The sequence below is a fragment of the Pezoporus occidentalis genome, unplaced genomic scaffold (genome assembly GCF_034315485.1).
Source record: "Pezoporus occidentalis ecotype Australia unplaced genomic scaffold, CSIRO_AGI_Poc_V1 ctg97, whole genome shotgun sequence".
NCBI classification, from domain to species: Eukaryota; Metazoa; Chordata; class Aves; order Psittaciformes; family Psittacidae; genus Pezoporus; species Pezoporus occidentalis.
In genome coordinates, this window is record NW_026916336.1 from 2,641,110 (window position 1) to 2,662,319 (window position 21,210).

General features: G+C 43.6%; 2 protein-coding genes across 12 annotated transcripts in view; both read left to right on the plus strand.

Annotated features, from left to right (window-relative positions):
- The window catches only part of DGKD (diacylglycerol kinase delta), a 64,101-nt gene extending 51,891 nt beyond the window's left edge, over positions 1 to 12,210 (plus strand). For 6 of the 9 annotated variants that reach the window (XM_062606438.1, XM_062606441.1, XM_062606440.1 and 3 more), the window contains 6 exons: positions 631 to 742; positions 899 to 991; positions 1,355 to 1,474; positions 1,801 to 1,918; positions 3,130 to 3,260; positions 4,383 to 7,937. In XM_062606438.1, the coding sequence (XP_062462422.1) occupies positions 631 to 742; positions 899 to 991; positions 1,355 to 1,474; positions 1,801 to 1,918; positions 3,130 to 3,260; positions 4,383 to 4,472 (664 nt within the window). In that variant the 3' untranslated portion in view covers positions 4,473 to 7,937. Of the gene's footprint in view, positions 1 to 630; positions 743 to 898; positions 992 to 1,354; positions 1,475 to 1,800; positions 1,919 to 3,129; positions 3,261 to 4,382; positions 7,938 to 10,007; positions 10,322 to 12,152 lie in introns of those variants that run through there. The other 3 variants (XR_009962334.1, XR_009962333.1, XM_062606439.1) reach the window with 3 other exon arrangements.
- PROC (protein C, inactivator of coagulation factors Va and VIIIa) lies at positions 12,153 to 21,189 on the plus strand. 3 transcript variants are annotated; one of them, XM_062606453.1, is made up of 9 exons: positions 12,153 to 12,232; positions 12,731 to 12,814; positions 13,200 to 13,360; positions 14,289 to 14,313; positions 14,728 to 14,838; positions 15,521 to 15,661; positions 16,028 to 16,137; positions 17,047 to 17,164; positions 20,519 to 21,189. In XM_062606453.1, exons 2-9 carry the CDS (start codon positions 12,748 to 12,750, stop codon positions 21,085 to 21,087), a joined length of 1,302 nt encoding a protein of 433 aa, XP_062462437.1. In that variant the 5' UTR covers positions 12,153 to 12,232; positions 12,731 to 12,747; the 3' UTR covers positions 21,088 to 21,189. The 3 variants fall into 3 exon arrangements, with proteins under 3 accessions (XP_062462437.1, XP_062462436.1, XP_062462438.1); XM_062606452.1 differs by lacking the exon at positions 12,153 to 12,232 and adding an exon at positions 12,267 to 12,393; XM_062606454.1 differs by lacking the exon at positions 12,153 to 12,232 and adding an exon at positions 12,267 to 12,393 and having other exon boundaries at positions 17,047 to 17,154; positions 20,519 to 20,724.
- The last annotated feature ends 21 nt before the right edge of the window (positions 21,190 to 21,210 follow it).

Below are 21,210 nucleotides of genomic sequence, written 5' to 3' on the forward strand. Positions count from 1 at the left end.
CTGTCCCAGCTGCACAAGGACTGAAACTGAATACATTTCCTTTGGCCATTCTGGACAAAAGTTATTTTCATGAGCCAGCAGGAATCCTTTAATTGTGAAGGAGCCCATTATCTTTGAATATCAATGATTTTTATCAAGAATGAAACAAAGACTTCTCTAGGAGCTCAGATGATGAGTTCTTATAACCCCTGATGCTCAGCAAAGGCTTGTGGAGGAAGTCACTGTATGCTGATCTCCTCATCCTTTAGTTGGGCATTCAGCTCCTTGATCTGGGCATCTGAGAGAAAATTCCCAGAGACACATCAGAGAGGTTTTAGTTAACCTGTATACGTGCAGCTGTTTTTCCCATCACTGTGGCCATACTAAAGCATCTAGGTCATTTTTCAAACTGATCCCGACCTGTGTGCAGAATTGAATACACACCTGGAGCCGCTCATGTGAAATCTGCCTTGCTTTGCCTATGCGTGCTCACTACAGCAGGGGGAATTGCTCTGCTTTGCCAGAGGCTGTGCTCCTCCCATGCTTTCTCCCTGCTCTTGTCATTCAGATGGGTATTCAAAGGAGATACCCAGTCAGAAAAGAACTTCTGCTTTTAGCATACGCTGATGAAATCTGTAATTCTCTCTTTAGCATTCGGGAAATAGCCCAATCCTATCAGGACATGGAACAGGAGCTTGCCCATGCTGTCAATGCCAGCTCCAAGTCTATGGACAAGGTCTACGCTAAATCCAAGTCTACAGAGGTACTTCACTCACCTGGCATCTCCCATTTTGTCTTTGTTCCATAGCTCATTTTCCTTTCTGGTTGACCAAAAGTAGGACTTGCTTATCTAGGACTTTTGACTGCTCAGACCTCTGCATTTCCAAGCTTAATTTGTGCACGAATTGCTTCCCTACAGGGTCTGAACTGCAGCCTTGTGGTAGAAATGGTGAATAATGTCAAAGCCCTGCATAATGAGACAGAGCTGCTGCTCTCAGGCAAGATGGCGCTGGTAAGAAGCACAAAGCAGAAGTAAAGCAGCCTCTCCCTTTCTCTGCTCTCCTACTGTTGCCTTGGCAAGCAAGTGGTCTTGATCTTCTTTGTCTTTGTAACAAGTCAGTTTAAATGTTACTATCCAGGAATTAGGGTGGTGTTGCTACATAGGCATGATGAGCAGTCAAACTGACTTGTGTGGAGTTTGGAGTGCAGAAAAGATTAAGATTGTTAACTTGGTAACGTCTAGGCAGAGTGCCTGCTGCGCGTTTCCTTTTAAAAGGAGGAACTGATTTGTTAGCTAGGAATTTCAAGGCATGGGCCTGATTGTGCGTTGCACCATATGGCTTTTAACTTTGCTTTGCTTCCATTTCTGATCCAGCAATTAGATCCTCCACAGAAGGAGCAGCTCCAAGCAGCTCTGGCGGATATGGACCTCCAGCTGAGGAAACTGGCAGACATCCCTTGGCTGTGGCAGCTTATGGAGCCCTGTGATGAAGAGGTGAGGAGGACCAAGACTATATTTCCCTAGCTGTTCTCTTTTTCACTAGTTGGCTTTGAGTGTTTGACTTCCCGTGAATAATATGACTGATGTGAGAAGATCATTAAGAAGGAAATTTGACTCCCAAGGGCTAAAGAAAGTAATATCCTGCTAAGGTCCCTTGCCTGACATGGGATCAACTTTCCCTGTTTCCTTTCCTGTCTTGATGAGAATGAGTTTAGAAATATTTTTCCTCTTTTACAAGGTCAGGGAGCTGAGCCTGACAGTTCTTGGTCCATTCCAGTCAGTGTATGACTCTGCCTGATTTTCCCTTTTTGCTCTTACAGAACCAGATGCTGGATTACTCTAAACGCAGCCGCAGTGGCAAATTCCGGCTGGTGACCAAGTTCAAAAAGGAGAAGAACAACAAAAATAAGGAGGCTCATAGTAGCATGGGATTGCCGGGTACCAAGTCTGTTTCTTCACTGTGTTTCTGCCACATCAGTGTGGTCACACCCCTAGCTGTTCTGTTTCCTCTCAAGTGCTCTTCTTCTGTTTTATGTGAATCTGCCTTTTCTTGAAAGTCTAGTCTGTCTTTCTCGTGTGGCAAAGCAGCTTTTTGCTCCATTCTGTCTAAATCCCCCAGTACAACACAAATATTCCTGAGCAGAAACAGGAGGTACCCTCTGAAGAATTCAGCCTATGTCCAGATATTTTTAGGGATATTTTAGGGGTGTTTAGTGAAGTGAATTTGAGAATTTTGCCATTTTAGATACCAAAATGACTGTGGGGCCCAAGTCCGCACAACTCCAGTCTTTACACTGCTAATTCTCTGAATTCTTTGTGATACAGTTAATGATGTTTTTCTTATTGATTCACCCTCAGGCTTTAATCAAGTTTCATGTTTAATTGTCTGGGGATCAGCGTCACCACAGGTGCACCCTGACCTTGAATCCTACTGATCAGTAGATAAAAACTGCCTATTAATCAACAAAAAAGCTTTCTTTCCCATGGGGTTAGTTGATTTTTGGTTTATACTCTCCTTATGATGACTTCCTTCTAAACTTCAGAAGTACTACCTGTTCTGTGGGCTCCTGGGTACTGTCCTCTGCCACAGAGTTCTGGGTACAGTCTCCTGTTTGACAGGCTGGTGCTCATTTATTGTCTCCCAGAACCTGGGAACTTTATTCTCTTATTTAGAGGCTGTGCAAGAAAATGGAGGTCTGAACTCTTCCTCTCTGCCTCAAACAATGGGAGAGAGGTTGCCATTACATTTTCTGAGCACAAGTGCTTGTATGTAATAGTAAACTAATCTGTGCTGGATTCTTCATGACATATTTCATGAATCTGTTGTATCGTAAGCAAAGGAATGAACTTGCTTTCCTTAAACATGGTAAACTTTAAAACCATATCCAATCCCGTTAAAACAAACCTGCAATGTTTCTTGTGGCTTTACTGCAGCAAGCCTCTGCTTAAGAGAATGCCTCTTACCTTTCTCTCCCCTGCCTCCTTTGATATAGTAGGTCGTGCTACCAGTCCTTGCCCTCCCCTTGGTTTGAGGCTGTGGTACTGCTTGCCCTCCTTTTCTGGCACTGAGTGCTGATGGTGTCCTCATCTCTCACTGTCTTCTGGGATTCTGGGTACTCAACGCACTCCTGCTTTTCCATCTCTGACAGTTCACCTCTGGGGAACGGAGGAGGTTGCGGCCTGGCTTGAGCATCTCAGTCTTTGTGAGTATAAGGATATCTTCATCCGGCATGACGTCCGGGGCTCTGAGCTCCTGCACCTCGAACGGAGGGACCTCAAGGTACTTTCATGATTGGCTCATGAGAAATAGCCAGCTGCATCTGCATGATCTTCTGTGCTGAATGTGCTTGGAAGTGGTCTGCCCGCTGTTCATTCCAGGTTCATTGCGGCCTCATTTTGTTTTCTCACCATTTGAGGTCAGCTGATTTTTAATAGCAGGCAGGTAGAACAGCTACTTGAGGGACAATATGTCAAATCCTATCACACCTTCCTGAAGATGTAATACAGTGCAGCACACAGTCTGTGTAGTTAGTGTTCCTGGGAGTCTCTGATTTTAATGGTGGACTGGAAAATTTCAACTTCGCTACTGTGCCATCTTTGCAGAACATGTTGTGATTGGGAAGATTTGGTTCTTGTGTTGCAGTGACTGGACAAACAGATCAGCACACTTCTTTGTGACAAGAACAAAAAATGGTTGTGGTTTTTGGTGGGGCTGCTAGATGGAGAGGATCTTTTTAAATAGTGCTCAGTAACCACACTGTGCAAGTTTTCATCTCTGAACTATGAGATGCTTTCTCTACAGAGAAAAATTGAAAGTGGTGGTTCTTTGCGTGCGCAAAAGACTTATGTCACCAGTCTGGTGACTTGCACATTGCAGAAAAATACTTTGTTGTAAAGTAGTGCATGGCATTTGCTGAATGCCCCTGGGGTCTTCATTTGTGATTTTGACTATCTTCCCCTTCTGAGGTTTGCTGTAGCAAATCTGTGTAGTTGGTTCCTCTGCATGCCAGCCAGCTACAGCTTGTGTTTTGCTGCATGGTACCCAAGTGTTCACATGTTTATTTGATGTGACTGGTTGGTTCTTCCTGCATGTTTTGGCTCCTAGCTTAGGCCCTTGAGATCTGTATGCTCTTTTCTGTTCTCTTGCTTTGGTCTTAACAGTCAAAGCAATTTGCATTTCTGCAGTTGTTGCTCTGTGCCTGTTCTCTGTTACCCTGTCATGCTCTGATAGTTCTTGACACTCAAATGCTTTGAGGTTCTATTTATAACCTTCAGGTCTGTAATCTTTCTGGTTGTTTTCCCCCTCTCTATAACTGCCTGACTAGGTTTGTAACCATTGCTTGGCCACCTGCAACTTCCCCCCTACCTTTCACCTAAGGTAAGGTTTTCTCTTTTCTTCCAGGACCTGGGTGTGACCAAAGTAGGTCACATGAAGAGGATACTGCATGGGATCAAGGAGCTGAGCCGGAGTATTCCTGCCAGCGAGGTTTAACCTCTGTTTTCACAGCTTGTGTCTACCATTCCCCCTAACTGCACAGCAGTCACCTCACAGAGCAGATGTGCTCACAACTGTCTCTACTGAACAGCCAAATTGTAGCTGTTCAGGGCTCATATCAACCAAGCATGGTGCTACCTTTTTTCCTGTGGGGTACAGCTGTATTCAGTCAAGAGGCAAATGATCTGCAGCCACTTAGAGCCTCCCGGAAGAGAATTCACTTGCTGTTTGAAGAACTGTGTCATCCAACATGGGAAGTTCTGGTTCCAGTGACAGTGCAGGACTCCTGAGAACTGCAACACAGCTACCTTTACTGGATAACTTCATCACAGTAGAATTATTCAGGGCAAAAGATATATTGGCCAGTCTTAGTTCAGGAGCATCTGACAGTCTTTTCAGACCCAAAACTTCTCCCCTGATCTGTGTCGCACCTGTATGGTTAAAGCATTTACATGGGACAAAGCTTGTCCTTGTATCTTAATATTCCCTTTTTAATGCATCTGTAGTTGCATGCGATTTGCATCAGAAATTCAAAGCCAGTACAGACCTCTTGCTGATGAATACCCAGTGATTCTCACTTACTTATGCCTTGCAACAAACAATGCATGTGGTTCAAACAGCAGTTTGCACCACCTTGAGGAGTCTTCCGCTGGACCTGGCTCTCCTCTTCCAGCCAGTGGCAATGGTACAACCTTTAGGTGTTCAGGCATCACAAACAATTGTTTGTGAACAATTCCTGGCAGTAAGAAAAGATAAAATTGCAGAGAGCCAGAAGGTTACGGGAGATCAGCTGTGACATTCCACCATCTGAATTCATCTTCAGGAGACCACATGAAAGGGAGAGGAATGCTAACTAGCTGCTCGGGCTGTGGAGAAGTGTAGTGTAATGGAGTGAGATATGGAACAATTTGTCTTAGCGGAGGGAGCAGCATGACTGGCAATGTCCAGGAGCATCTTCCTGCCCATTTAGTGCTACCCTTGTGGCCATAAGCAGCAGAGCTGTTTCTTTACTTCAGCTTGTAGTACAGAAGACTATTTCTGTCACAAAAAAAAACCCTGATACGATTTCTCTGTAGTACCTGCACCTTTTCACCTATCTTCCCTTTAGTGGCTTTCCCATCTTGCTTCTCTCTCTTGCTGCCTTGCTTCTTCACTCCAAGATGGATACCAAAAGATAAGGGTGGTGCAGTCCTCCTGGGTTGTGCCCCTGAGGGAGATACAGTGCGCTGTCAAACATCAGAGCTCCTTTAAGAGCACTGAGAGGAGGATTGTTACTGAGCAGATGAGCATCACAATGAAAATGGCAGTATGTTGGTAAATTGGCTTTGGTACCACCAGCAGTGGAGCATGAAAAAATTAGTGCCTCTGAATCAGAGTTCCTAGATGCTCTTCAAATTTCCACTGAACTGCCTGACCCCAGCTGAGTGACTGTTAAAACCTGAAAACCAGCATGTGTAGTTACATTGCCACGTTTATCACTGCAAAGGGAATTTGGGGACATTCAGTGCTCTATAGCTGGAGAGACAGCAGAAATTTTTAATTACTTTGTCATTTTGTATTTATTTATTTTTTTTATTATTACACAGTGGGACCTGTCTGGCTAAAGCTGCAGACAGAAAAATAGCCACATACGCAGTGGCATAAAAGATAATTTTTTAAGGACATCATTGTTCTTTGTTATTTTTAAGGATTTTATCTAACTTACATCAGCTCTCTGGTTAAACAGTCAAGTGATCTCATGTGAAGACTTGGCAGCTTAAAAAGGTTACGGGCTGATTTCATGCTGTTCAAACTCCATTGCATTCTGAAGATTTCACCATGGACTATTCTGTCTCTATTTGTTTTTAACTAGTTGTCAGTCATCCGTGTCTCCTCTTAGCCTAGTGGGTGTCAGGGTTTGCTCATGAGAAGTTAACAGATGACTAAACATGCTTGATCCAGCTAGCAAAATTTCTGCTACAAATACTGTGGGGACTGATCAAGAAATGTGTTTAGCTCTCCCCTGAATTTGTGTCTCCTATCTATACATTGGCAATTGCCTTAATAGCCATATTTTTTCTTTATCAGTACAGGCCCCCTCACTGCGCTGAATTCCTGAGGTATCAGATAAGTAAGAGTTGTAGACGTACTGTACTTGCCCACTTGCTTGTTAAGGCACAGAGCAGAGTCTGCATGAAAATGAGGAGGAACCTACACTAAGGAGACCTGGTGACAGTAAGGTGCACCCCATTGCCTGACCCCAGGAGCGTACATGGTTAGGACATTTGTGTGCCTGCCCAGGAGAGCGCAGCAGGGAGCACAGGGCAGGTGATAGCTCTGGAGAAGAGGTGAGATCTCTGTGTGTTCCTCTCTATGGTAAAGGAGCTGTTCTGACTGTCAACTTTCTCCAGGCAACCTCATGGTTAAAGATGCATAAGCAGTATGTGCTTGCCTCACGTAATTCCTGGGGGATTAAATTCTTGCCTTGGTAGAAGCAGCTCCTCTCTGCTCAGAGTAATAGGGGAATCCAAAGAGGTTTTATATTCAGTCATGTTTCTTAATTCATGTCATATCTGTTGAGGCCGGATGGCCATTTGCCATCTGCTATGAGAGATGATGCCTGCATAGGCCAATCTTCATTTATTTTACTTTTTGTGATCTGTTGTGTTTATGGGTTCAGATCTGATTTGTGTGTACACACATTTTATCAAAGGGTTCATAGCCAGTATATTCCTGTCTGTTGCTTACCAGAGGTGGGGAGGGAGTTCTGCCTTCTTTTAAAATCTAAAAAATGGGGTTTGCATTTAACCTGAGTGCCTTTGCATATTTATTAAGATTTATAACAAACAAAAGGGTTGTAGCTCTATGTGTCTTGGAGTGATGGAGATTCCTGTTGCAGAGTTTTTGTGGTTAGATGAGGAGAGTTTGTCTCAAAACATCAGTGAGAGCTACCTGCAAAGTAGGGAACTAGGCTGAACTTCTGGCTACAGTATTCCAAGTTCCTTTTAATGGCAAGTGGTGATTTTCTGTGGGAGAGAAACTCAGGAAAGAAATAGGACAGTAAAAGATCTGCTGCTTTGCCAAAAAGGAGACTCTGCTGCAGTCTCGGGTAAACCACCAGTTTGAGGGAAGCTAGAAGTGGACATGTCACACATATGTTTAGTCTCTTGAAAACTGCTCCTCATGTGAAAGCCATGTGGCACCTTCTGTTTATTATCCCTCACCCTTGGGAGTGATACTGGGGCAGTGTCTGCAAGTGAGCTGGGCATGCAGTTTCTTTTGCTAGGAAAGAGGTTTTAGTACATTATCTCACATTCTGGCACTGCCCTGTATATGTAACTTTAATGGCAGATTCTGGGCAATAACGTACCCTGTGTTGTGATGTTTCAGTGAAATGGGATTGCATGCAATGGGGACTTAAGGGAGGTCTGGCCTGTGAAGCAGCTCTCAGCAGTGTCCTGCTCTGGGCTATGTTTGGGAGGGCTGGTTTTGCTTGTGGGATCTTAATGGTGAGAGCACACATACCCTGCTGCAGCAGGAGCCAGCTCTTCGCAGCAGAGGGGAGCTGTGCTGCTTGGCCCTGAGGTGCTGGCCTGGCTGGAGCCACACAAGCACCCAGGAGCTTCCATCTCTGCTGAGGCCTTCAGTGCCAGTCCCGGGAAATTTTCAAATCATACGGACAGCTTTGTTCATTGTTTTAGTATTATTTAAAACTGTGCATACTGTCTATGTGATTAAAAAAAAAACCAAACCTGTTTACACAAAACATTTTGTATCTTAAGATGTGTGTACTGTAAAAAGGAAAGGATGAAAAATGATGTTTTTCTACAACTGTCAGCAGTGACTGCGTGTCTGTATCACCGTCTACCAACCGTTGTTCCTCAGGGGTCTCCCCGCCGTTCCTGTGATCCTGTCAAAAGCATAGGGAAGCAAGTGAATCCCTGTACAGTCTTGGGAAGAAGGTTTTGTGCCTTAAGAATGGGACCTGCTTCCCTCCTATTTATTGTGTTAATTTATACAGTAATTACCATGGAAATGTCTCTTGTATTTTTTTGTACATAGTTTACTGTTGATTGTTGTAAATAAGTTTTTCTTGTATATTAAGTAAACATGTTTCTGAGCTTCCAGTAAAGATTCTGTTACTGATTTCATTGTGTGAGAGGGCTGCAATGCCCATCTGGTGAAAACCAGCTAATAAAAAATTGTTCTGTGATAAAATGGCTTTATCCTGAGTTGCATCAGAAGCTTAAAGCTGTTCCTTAGAAAGGAGTGAAATGGTAATTGTGATTGTTGTAACATTTCTTTGCATTGGTTTAATTGGCATGGAGTAGAAGACATCATGTAGTTTTATTTTTACTATCTGTGTATCTGCAGGCATCAAAAGAAGAGATGTTTTAAACATAGTGGTTCTACTGCTGCTCATCCTGATCATAGCTCCACTGTCTGGAAACCAACAGGTAGATGGTGAGATACTTTCAGAAACCCAGCAGGGTGTTTATTAGTTACCTCCACGTGCTTGCAGACCTCTCATGGGGTGGGGTGGTGGAACCATGTCTTCCTGGTCAGGGTGGTGCAGTTCCATGATGAGAGGGGAGCAGTCATTGCTCTGCTGCACTTGGGCTCCTGTGCCTTCAATTTTTTGCAGGCAATATGTATGGTAACTGGAATAAGCGAATGTAGGAGAAATTAATTTTCTCATGAAATGTAGACACTGACTAAAATGACACCTGTAAATTCGAAACTAAAAGATTTAGAGATGTTTGGGTGGGCAGTTCATGGATTAGTTTGTGATGAGCTCTCTCTTCCATCTGTACAGACTGATGTGTTTGTAAGTTGCTGACAGGAAACTTTAGGCATTTTAATTTAAAACTTGAAGAAGCTTGTAAGAGTTACATAGTACTGTTGCAAAGTAAATGGAAGTAACTTATAATGTTTGTGAATATTTTCTATGTGAAAAAGACCTTTGTATTTTATAGTTAAACTAAAGTGTGTAGAGAATAGTTTATGTGACAGGAACATAAGAAACTGTAGTAATATTACGTACCATTGCAAAATGAAAATGGTAAAATTGATCTTTAAAATGTTAAGTTACCTAGAGAAGTAATAAAGAGAAAAAGAAAGTTACTGCATTTGTTCACACACACACCAGACTTGAGTATTAGGCTCTGCATTAAGTTTACTACAAAAAACATGCAAAGAAAGCAGCAGCAGAGACACAGAAGATACACTTACTCGTCTGATACCGGGAATTCATTTTGGTCTTTTACCTATTTATGTGGCAGAAACCAATAGCAAGAAACTTTTGGCCATTCTCAATGCACTCAGTGTATCATTACTGGGATGTCCAAACAACTGCTCAGGGCTGCCATCCTCTTGGTTTGATTGGTAACTACTTAATGCATCTTGGTAGGGTGCAGTGGGTTAAAAGGGAGGTGTGCTGTAAACATCTTGAAGAACCAATGAGGGTTCTCTTAAACAATGCATTCTGCTGGTGTTCCCCTTGTCCTGATTGTTGAGTTGGTGGGGTTTATGTGTTTGGTTTTTTTAACACAGTGTAAAGCATCAGGATAGCTGAGGAGATCTGCTCCCACTGAATGGGCAGCACTGCAAACGAACATGTTGAGAAGCCCTGTCATTCCTCACCTGTAAAGCAGCTTCAGCGTCATAAGGTAAATTCCTCATTCCTATGGGCCTGGTTGGGATAAGTATCTGTGCACCCACCGGCTGGGCCTTGAGCAGCTTGAGATACTTAATTCTCATGCGGGAAGGATGAAAAGGTTTTCAGACCATGGAAAGTGATGTTTTGTTCTAATAACACCTAAAAGATACACGTCAGTTCTGTAGCAATTTCTGTCTGAAGAGTTCCAGCACTTGCTGGCTTACCAGTGACCTGGAAATCTTTGTCTTCACAAGAAAGGAAGAAGTGGAGGAGTTTGCATGTGACCTAGAAGACCTACCACTTCTGTTGACTTCAGACTGCAGCTTCAGGTGGGTGCAAGCAGATACCAGCCAGGGAAGTAACAGGCTAGGAAGGACTGTCATGGGAGCAGGTGGGGCTCTGTCAAATTATTCTTGCTTCCAGGCTGCAGACTGGATTCACAGCAGCACTTCCCAGCAGCCTGCTGGGGATGTGCTCTGAGCTGCCTCCCCACACACAGGCTCTCCACAGAGAGGTGTTTTCTGCTGTCCTGGTAGTGTGTTCCTGTGATTATGTGTCAGCTATGCAAAACCTTGACCTTTTGTGGTTTAAGCCGAAGGAGATTTAATATTCCAGCTTGGTTTTGTAGGGAAGCATGAGCTGGTTGGTTGTCTGTTGCTGTATCAGCTTGTCTTTCCCCTTTTAATGCCTGTTGGGAACTTTCTGTCTCATGTCAGATGATTCAGAGGGAACAGATGGCTCATAGAACATTATGTTTCTGCAAATCTGGCAAGAAATCAGTACTGAGGATGAGAGTGAGATCTTGGTAGTGCTCTGGCAGGGAGAGGCTCCAGTGTGCATATAGAAAATAGGATTAGTGCTTTTATTGCTCAGTGAATTGTTCGGATTTGTTACAAATTAAAAGATCTTTTGGTGAAGTAGGAAGAAGTGATGGATGCAACACAAGATTGATTGCTGAAGAGCTGTGATTTGAGGACTTGTAGCTTTACTGCCTCAGTTCCTCCTTCTGTCAAAACTTACTTTGCCTATAAATAATTTATAGAAATTTACATTTTAAATTTAAATTGCAATTTAGAAAAATTTGAGAGAAGTGACTCAGCACTCCTGGCTCAGGAGGTAAAAGCTGAGAACACATTTTTGAGTTTTCCAGAAGCTTTCCTATAGAAGAGGCAAAACCAAAGCATTTGGCTTTTTTATGCACAGGGAAAACAAGAAGAACGAAGTATATGGTGTGAGGTACTCTGTCCTGTCAGTTTGAAGAATGGATCAGCAGAGGTTCACAGTGCACACATCTTCCCCACTGTGAGGTTGGATGCCGCACGAGTCCTGAGTGGATGAACTTTGAAACCTTTGTTTAGAGAGAGCTTGTTTTCAAGAAACTCCATGGCCAAGTTTGTAAGGGAAAGGGGAAAAAAGTTTTACAAGTGGTCAGAGCTCTCCTAAACGGTGTTACTGGAGGGGAGCTGAGGGTCTGGGGAACCTCGCCTTTCTCTGACACCTGGTGGCACTTTCTCGATGAAGAACGTTTAAGGACTCATGGCTGCACAGGTTATTTGTGTGGAGATGCCATGCTCTGCACGGCCTGCAGAGGTGCCGCTGCGCAGGCTGCTCCCAGAGAAGGGGACTCACTGGTTCGCGCTATCTCCGATGCGGGAAAACTTCTAAAAGCATTGTGGTTTTGCTTTAAAATGTTGAATATTCAAAGTTCAGTCAGAGGTTCTGCGCTGATGAGAGCTGGTCCAGTGCACCTAAAGATGCAGTATGCTGGTACAAGCTTCTTGTCCTGACTCCTCACAGCAGGCGGCTGATGGGCAGGTACTGCCTGCTCATGGCTGTAAGGGGGGGGTGTGGGGTGTGTGTGTTAGTTACCTTGGCTGTTTTGCAGTGGAACCTTTGATGAAGAAATAAAGTGGGAGGCCTCTTAAAATAACAATATGTGTCCCTTTTGGGTGATTGCATGCTGTGGTAGGATCTCTCAAGAGGCCTCAGCACTGAATGGTTGCACTTACAAACTCAATATAACCATTTCTGCTTGCCAGAGAATCAAAAGGAAAAAGAAAACAGATTTGCAAAAGGCAGAGTGTGTGCCTCAGCTGTTTTGGTTTTCTCCTGCATGCAGGTAAATCGTCAAGCTCCCCGTGAGCACTGTTTGTTTAGTGACTAAAAAGAATGCACTTCATGTCACTCCAAAGAGTAAATAGCTAAAGTTATGGATTAACTAAGTTCCAGCAGAGCTCATGGCTGAAGAATAGATCTCGCTGTTTCAGAGTGAATAAAGCAGTAAGTGCTTCCAAAGTATTGTATCCTTTGGGATTTCACAGTACCGCTTGCTTTAATGAAGTGTAAAGCTTGTCAAAAATACGACAAGGGGAGGATGTTGGAGCAGACATGAAGTGTTCTGGGAGAGCTGCTGATAGGTTAGATGGATCTAACAAACCAGTCTGGAGGGCCTCCAGTGAGCGGCTGCTTTGGAGCTGGAATCACAGAAAGTCACAGCACAACACAGCACTAAGCAAGGGAGGTAGCAGAGCTCTCTGACTAGCAACTGTCTGCAGCATGGGGGTCGTGCTGCAGCTCAGCAGTGATTGCCTCTTCACACCTATCTTCTCTTCTTTAGGTGACACCTGCTGCAGTATGTGGAAGCTCGTCAATATAGGGGTGCTGCTGGCTGCCCTCTCTTCACAAGTCTGTAGTGCCTCAAGTAAGTTTTAATTTTAGAGATACCCTTTATCCTTTTCTGGTCACTGCAAGTACATTTCCTGCTCCTCTGTCGGTCATGGGGAGTGTCTGGAATCATTTCCACTGGGGAGATTGAATTCTTTAAGTAGAGGTTGACAGACCCAGTGCTGGGCCATGTTGGCTGCCTGGTCACAGCCCTCATAAGTCCTGTGAAGCTAAGTACCACAGAGCAGAGGCTGGAGCTTGCTTCTGCAGCACAGCACTGACAGCCCATCTTTTCTAGGGCAGGCTCTCCTGCTGCGCTAGGGAGGGGCTATTGCTCTGGTAAATGTCCCTTGGGAAGGACCACTACTGGTTTTCAGTCAGCTCTTTTCCCTTGCTTTGTGTTTTCACGTTCTTGCTTCCAGTATTTTACAGCAATAGAGATGCAAACCAGGTCCTGAAAATCCAGAAGCGTGCAAACTCTTTCCTGGAGGAGCTCAAACCGGGCTCTGTGGAGCGTGAGTGCGTTGAGGAGCGGTGTGACTTTGAGGAGGCCAGTGAGATATTTGAAACCAAGGAAGCAACTGTAAGTCTGTTTTTTTTTTTAAGGATGAATGTGGGATTTAACCAGTCAATTGTTTACTTAAGTATTTCAATGCAGGGCATGGGAGATCTTGCTGTCAGCACCAAACATGCATCACTCCTGACTAGTAAGGTGTAGGCATGATTTGAATGTCCCTGTGTTACAAGTAATTGTCAAGTTACCACCTGTATGGCCCACCTGACCTAATTGTGAGGTTAAGGTCCCAGCCACGTACTCCCAGTCCCTGCTTGACCCAGTTGGCTATTCTTGCTGTCACTGAGTTTTTCCCAGTCCTTTTCCCTCTGTTATCAATTAGCCATCCCTGACGGCCTTACACTCTATCTTCCCAGTCTCTCACTTGTGCCTCACAAACATTTCTGTTATTACTAGGTTCTATCTCCTTCTCCAAACCTTATATTTTCAATTGGGTGCTAACTTTATTGTCAACATCACTGATTCCTGCCCCTTTCCAAATCCAATTGTTGTGTTGGATTGGACTTTTTCTTACTTTTCTTACTAAGCAGAGCAGACTCACCACATAGGATGAATCAGTCCTTGCTGTCCCTCAGAACCTAGAGTGAAGTGGGGTCTGTCTTCACAATGCCCGTGTTTTGTCTAACTGGGCACAAATAAATCGTGAACTCAACAACACAAGTGTCTGGCAGTAAGTGACAGGGAAACAGAGAATCTAGGGGATACTGAGTAGTTGCAGTGCTGGTGGGTCTGCAAGCAGGGCAGGGGGATCTGCGCTGAGTACAGGTATGTCTGGGTTGCCCAGTTTTGTTAGTTTGTAGTACCAATCAAGAAGAATGAAACCAAAGCTGTTGATGGGGGTGCTGTGCTCTGTTGCTGTGCTATCATGATACACTTTAAATCAATTGCTTGTTAAAAATCTGCTTCTAGACTTAATGTCAGTTTTGTTTCTCCACAGAGAGATTTTTGGAGCAAATACGTAGGTAAGTAAAAGACTTCCCTAATCGCTTCTCTGTATTTCTTCAGTAGTAACTGGTACTTACACTTCCAGCTTCCATGTATCACATATTGATTCCAACTCTCATTCTCTCTTATATGGGGTGTGCAAAGAATGTTTTCCTGTTCTATCATACAAGCAACCTTCCTAAAAAACTTGAGGTGCCCGTCATCAGTCCCTGGATCTAAGGCCCTGGTCAAGGCACTCCACTCACCTGCAGCTGTACTTCAGAACCCAAACAAACACTCTTGTCTCTGGGCTAACATCATGGAGGTAGCACCATTATGTGTCAGAAACTATCAGTGATGCTTGGGAATCTGGGGGGGTGTCTGTTCATGTTAATGTTTGATCAGTGAGCTCTCTGTGATACAGAGACTGAGTTTTTCTGCCTCTGTTTCAGATGGAGATCAATGTAACCCACAGCCTTGTTCCAATGGGATTTGCAAAGACAACATTGGAAAATTCTCCTGCATCTGTAACAAAGGCTGGGAGGGCGTTTTTTGCAATTATGGTAATGCTGCCTTTAATCCTCTATAACATAACATTCTTTGTGACAGGGGTCTGTGTATAATAGGGATTGACACTTTTATCACAGCACAGTGTACTCGCTTGCTTTACTAATTGCGATTTTCTTTTTTATCTCTGCTTATCTAAAACAAAATGAACTTTGTGTTGCCATGGGAGAGGTTTGGAGATCTGAGATACCTAAATTTTACAAAAATACTGGAACTAGTTCTGTAAAGCAGGGTTTTCAGCCACTTCAGAACTGTCAGCCCAGGGACAATGGTGGAGTTTATTACAATACAGGGGAAAACAATCCACTGCAAATACTTCATTGTCATTACTGTGACAATATCTTCCTTGCACAAAAGCTGGGTAGCATTTTTAGTGATGAGTGCGTATGTCATGTATCAACACTTTGCACTGCCTGACCTGCGCTCAGTGACAATGAGTTTCCTGTTGTCCGGTCTACCTGCCCCAAAACAGTAACCGGTTTTCTCCATCTCCTTGCTGCCACCTACTGGACCAAGGTCTGTTTGCTGTCTCAGGGGCTGAGTTGCCATTAAAGCCTACAACTGTCATTGTCAGCTTTTGCTCACTAGAATCATGCTGTTGTTTTGCTGCTTTACCCTCCTGTGACTCTTTGGCTTTCCAGCTTCTCATATATCTCTTGGACTCCATTTCTTCTGCAGAAGTCAAGTACACCAACTGTTCTGTCAATAATGGAGGATGTGAGCATTTCTGCACAGATGACCCTGGCAACCAGTACCGCACTTGCAGCTGTGCCTCTGGGTATCAGTTGATGAATGACCATACGATGTGCAAGCCTGTAGGTACGAGGCGGATGTTCATAATCCAGATTTGACAGAGGATTATTCAAACATGAAATAAGACAGTTTTATGAGAGAATTGTCTGCAGTGTACTTTGTACTAGCTTTCAAAACATCCATTCCATGCAAAGCAACTCTGTGCCTGCCTTTCCCAACTCTGTACCCACTCTATGGCCTTTAGCCTGTGTTTGCCTCCTGGAGACATGCAGGGGAATCGGGAAACTGCTTCCTTTGCAAAGCACTGAGGGATTTCTGTGAAGTCATTGAACAGTATTGCCTAGGTTAAAGAGACAGAGGGAATGCCTTAGAAGGAGGTTTTGTATTGGGTGATCTGGTCTTTGCTAGTTAACTTCTCTGCATCTCCTGTAGTGGAGTTCCCCTGTGGAAGAGTGAAAATGGATTACATTGAAGCCAAAGCAGGATTCAATATTCGTCTCATTGAGGGAAGAATAGGAAGAAGGGGAGATAGCCCTTGGCAGGTAAGGAAAAAGGAGTTTTTTACCACAGATAGTTGAGGCTGTTCCCAAACAGCTTTGCCTGATTAGCTGTTTCAGAAAGGCTCCTACATTACTAGCGGTAGTGTCACATGAAACTAAGATTCCCTTAGCTTAGGTTTTTCAAAAGCAACCCATAAGTTGGAGTAACAGGAAAACTGATTTATTATCTTGGGACTCTTGACCTGTTTTTTAACCTTGCCTTGCCACCAGTGTCAAGAGAGAGGATAGTGATGACGCTTAACCTACTCTATTGCTACATTCTGGCAAGGACACTTAATTACTGCAGCTCATGCTACTGTGTTACAGTGGCAGTGTGAGGCGGCGTCCTCTCCCTTTGTGCACTGATCTGTTTTTATAAGCCTCATCTGTCATAAATCCAAGTTAGCAGATTTAATCAGCAAAATATGCCATAGTTTTACAGAGCAGGCTGGGACATGAGAAAGGGAAAACTTTGCAGAGCTTATTGTGGAACCACTGAATGTATATGATCAGGGCCTGGTTCTCTTTGACATTAAAGGCCCTTTTATACCATAGCATGTGTGTTGCAGCCTGAGATGACACACTGTCTCTGGTGTGTGCTATGGCCACAAGAATAATTCCCTCATTTGAGCTCTGTGTTTCAAAGCTTGGAAGTACCAGAGTGCTTCTTTGCAGTGACCAGCATCATCCCATGCTGATTTGGGTGAATCCAGCCCTCATTCAAGAAGAATGTTCAAAATTCTTTTGTAGATATTCCACAGAGACCTTACTGTGCTTTTGTCCCACTGTTGAGCTTTGGCTGCAATGAATGTGACATTGGTGAATTTGGGTATTTTGGAACCACAAAGAAGAATATGTACAATGTGTTGTGAGCCATGCTCCATGCAGTGTCAGCACTCTCTTTTATTTCAGATTATGCTGCAAAATAGCAAAGGGAAATTCCTGTGTGGGGGTGTTCTCATCCATCCATCCTGGGTCCTGACGGCAGCGCACTGCACTGAGGCAGAGGATGGGCTCAAAGTGAGACTTGGTATGGAAAAAAGTCTGTCACTGTGTTTTTTAATTATAACTGCTTGATTCCCATGGTTTATCATCTCAGGAGAAAGACTAGCAGGTTATGAGGACAAAAATCTTCTTGGCTGTAGGAGTAGATTGTCTAGGAAATATTTAGGATGCACCTTAGCACAAAACAAAAAAGTTTAGTAAAAATCTCATTTCATTTGAGCCACTACCAGCCTTATTGTGGAAGTGAGCTGATGTCTCCTGAGCACTGCTGCTTGTCTGTAAAGTAGCAAGGCTTAGTCTCTTCTGCTTGTGTTTTTCTGGTGATGAAAATATTCGAGGTCATTCCAATAGTGAAACAGAAAAGTCCTGATCTCAGGAGGAGAATGTCACAGCTCCTCTTCCTGCCTTTTCATACATTTAAACACCATGATGAGAGTTTCAGTAGCAAAGGAGGAGAAATGCTGCAGAATAGCAACGCTGCCTTTACTGGTAGTTCTGCTTTTAAGCATAAGAAAGTCTATGTCAGGTACAGTACTGCTTCTGAGTTAATAGACAAAAATAATCATTGTTCTATTCACACTTAAGTAGATTTTTAATTACTGTTTTCTGTCTACCATTGGTGGCAGGCATAACAGCTCAACTGTGCTCTCTCTCTTTTAGTGAAAAGATAGGTTGCTCCCTGTAGTTGTGGAAAATCTTGCAATTCTGTTGTCTCTATATGTAGTCTTGGAAATATATTGCTTGTATGCATGTTCCATATAGACTGTGGATGTGCAGATGTTTGAGAACAGAGGCAACAAGGCACGTAGGTTTGGATATGTTAATGTACGTCCTCTGTTGTTCAACATAAAGGATGAATAGAAAGGAATGCAATATAGCCTTGAGTCCTCTTAGTGCCAAATATACACCTTTACCACAGAGGGATATCAAGGCATATGTGCATGTGGTAGTTTGAAAATGTGCATAGAGAGTACACATCTCCAAGCAGTTCCAGTTACTAGTAAGTAATTTTCTTCCCTTCTAAGTGATTGCCAATATGTATATTTAGTTTTAGTGAGGCCCAAGAAGAATCCTGTGCAGTTTGCTTGGTAAAAAATCTTGTAATGTTTTAGGGGAAAAGCAACTATTGGGTGTCATGTTTGAAGGCTCTGCAGTGCTAGACGTAGCTTTGAGTGTAACTTAAAGGGAACAGTCAGCAGGAAAATGGTAACTACGGGAAATACTGAGGCTGCACTTAAATTGTTCCAACCTGGCCTCTTACTGCAGGTCTTGATAGAGATCTGTGGGGTCTGACAAGCTTTCAGCTGGAATAGCCATGCCCAGAGATCTCTGCAGCAAAGAAAGAAGGGTGAGATCTGTCAGGAGAATCCTGTGCTAGCCAAATACAAAGTGGTTGTCAGTGAGTGAAGGGCACTTGAGAGCCCTGATTTGAGAAGGTATTTTTATTGGTTTAAATAAAAGTCAAGAGACATCTCACATAGAAATTTGGAGTGAGCTTACAGAGTAATTTATACTGTTAAGGGTGATCAGCAACAGGGGCTCTAGCTGCCCAAAAGACCTGCCTTATTAATAGGGGAAGAGCAAGAGTGTGGCCATGGAGTGAGAGTTGGTATGTATGAGAGGAGAACCTCTCTCATTCATCCTTGAACAATATTGCTATGGTGGGATGGAAACCACAGAAGGGCCCTTCACTGGGGTACTGGGGTGGATGTGTGCAGGACTGAGATGACCACAGGCTGAGACTTCACCAAAAGAGATCCTCCTCCAAAAGATACTCCAGGTCAAGCAGAGGGTATCCTTTTTAAGACCCACATGGTTTTCCTTTTAAATGTATCTTTGGGGAATTCTGTTGCCATCAGAAAAGCATTTCTCATCAGAAAAATATCTGCTCTAAAACCTGGAGACATCTAGTGAGGTACATGGAACTGAGTTTCAATGGAGACATGGCCATGTCAGAGGGGTCAGGTATGAGTCCCAAAACAGTAATGAATGCTTAGTTCATACTGAGCCTGCAGAGGTGGTGCCCAGCCTGCCTCTGTTAGGCTGGGATACCCATCACTTTTCTTGATTCAGTTCATTGTGGCGCTGCTTGCCAACCATAAGAGCAAAACTGGAGGGGAAGCTTACAGCTGGGTTTGCACTCACAAGCAATAGTTTTGCAGCAGGACTCACGTGGATTTTTAGTGTCTGAAATTAAGTTAGCTTTCAGAGTAGCTGAAGTTGGAAGCTCCAGTTTAAGAGCATCCAGAAGTGTGTGCACGCAAAGTCAGAGCAACTTGGCTGCAGAGTTTGTATCTGGAGGGGTTCAAATAAGACTGAAAGAAGGCAAGAGTTAATGAGGGAGTGAGGGAACAAATTTAAGGGCTCGTATTGTGAAACATCACATTTGAAAAGGTGATGATAAAGAGCAACTTCCAAGTCACCTATAGTGAGACTGAGCAGGAAAGCACACTTCTGTCACACACATGCAACCTGGGCAGAGGTAAGGTGTCAGCCTCAGTGTCCTGCCACCTTGTGCTTGGATGTGTGCCTGCCTGCAGCTCAAATGAGTATTATGGACACTTCTCTGAGTGTTTTTCTCAAGTATATACTGAAGTAGGCCTTGATATGAAGCTTAAATTAGCCAACAGCACAGTTCAGAAATGTGACAGCCACTGAATTATTTTTGGGGTTATCTCTTCACAGCCTATTAGAGAGATATGTCTCTGTCTTTTCCAGTGTATCACAAATTACTTGTTTGTGCCTTTCTGGCATTCTCAGCTTAGTTTCCTGTTTACTGTTCCCTGACTGCTTGGCCCACAAAGTAGCCATGATCATGCAGCACAAATAACAACTGAGAAGTCTTAATTAGTCAAAAATTACTGAATCTTGCCTACAGAGGCAAGATTTGAGAAAGGAATAGCCTTACCAGTCAGTCACCTTTATGTTATAAACCCTGAATTTAGTCATTCAGGCACTGGTTATATAGCATAAAGCTCATGTACTGTTGAAGTGTCTTGCTTTGCTGTATGCTTGTTCTCCCAGCTTTTAACACTGACTCCAGGAAGATTGTTTTCCTCCTGAAGATCTCTCATGTGGCACAAGCATACTGTGTTGTGAACCCAACGGGGCATTTCAGTTTCTCAACCGATAACCACCGCTCTAGGGTACTAAAATCCAATTAGTACTGTATGTGTTCATGATTTAGGTAAATATGGAAAATTCACATATTCGTCCATCTCGTAACACTGTTAACCTGTAACATAAATGACTGAATGTCTATACTGCAAGAGAAGTAAAAACATGAAGTACAGTCCTAAAGCCCGGTGTAATCCAGATGCTTTGGTGTTCAAGGTGAAGGAAGGTTCAGTAGCATCTGCCATCTTGTTTGCTCTTTCAGGTAAATTCCACCGTCTCCGTCTTGAGGCAGATGAGCAAACCATTTGGGTTGATAAATGTGTGAGCCACGAGAACTACACCAAGGAGACATCTGATAATGACATAGCCATGCTGCACTTGGCTGAGCCTGTGATGTATAACAAATACGCGCTCCCTATCTGCCTTCCCACCCGTGACCTGGCAGAACAGGAGCTGATGACAAGTGGGAAGCAGATGGTGGTAACTGGCTGGGGCAGCACAAGTGATGCTAACAGCAATTACTCTACTTTCCTCAGTTATATCCAAATCCCCATGGTTCCCCGGAATGAGTGTGCCCAGGCGATGAGATTTGCTATCTCTGACAACATGCTGTGTGCTGGCAGCTTAGGAGACAGAAAAGATTCCTGCAGTGGGGACAGTGGAGGCCCTATGATCACTAAGTATAAAGATACTTGGTTTTTGGTAGGACTGGTGAGCTGGGGCGAAGGCTGTGGGAGAAAGGAGAAGTTTGGAGTCTACACCAAAGTTAGTCAGTATCTTGAGTGGATCCAACACCACATAGATAAGATGTCAGCTTCTTGGCAGGGTTGACTCTGATACTGAAAGTCTGGAATATTGTGGCTATGTGCTACTGACAGTATGCAGTGTAATGTACTGTCAGATCTTCAGTATTAAATATGGAGTATATGTTAACCTTGTGTACTGTTTTCCTTG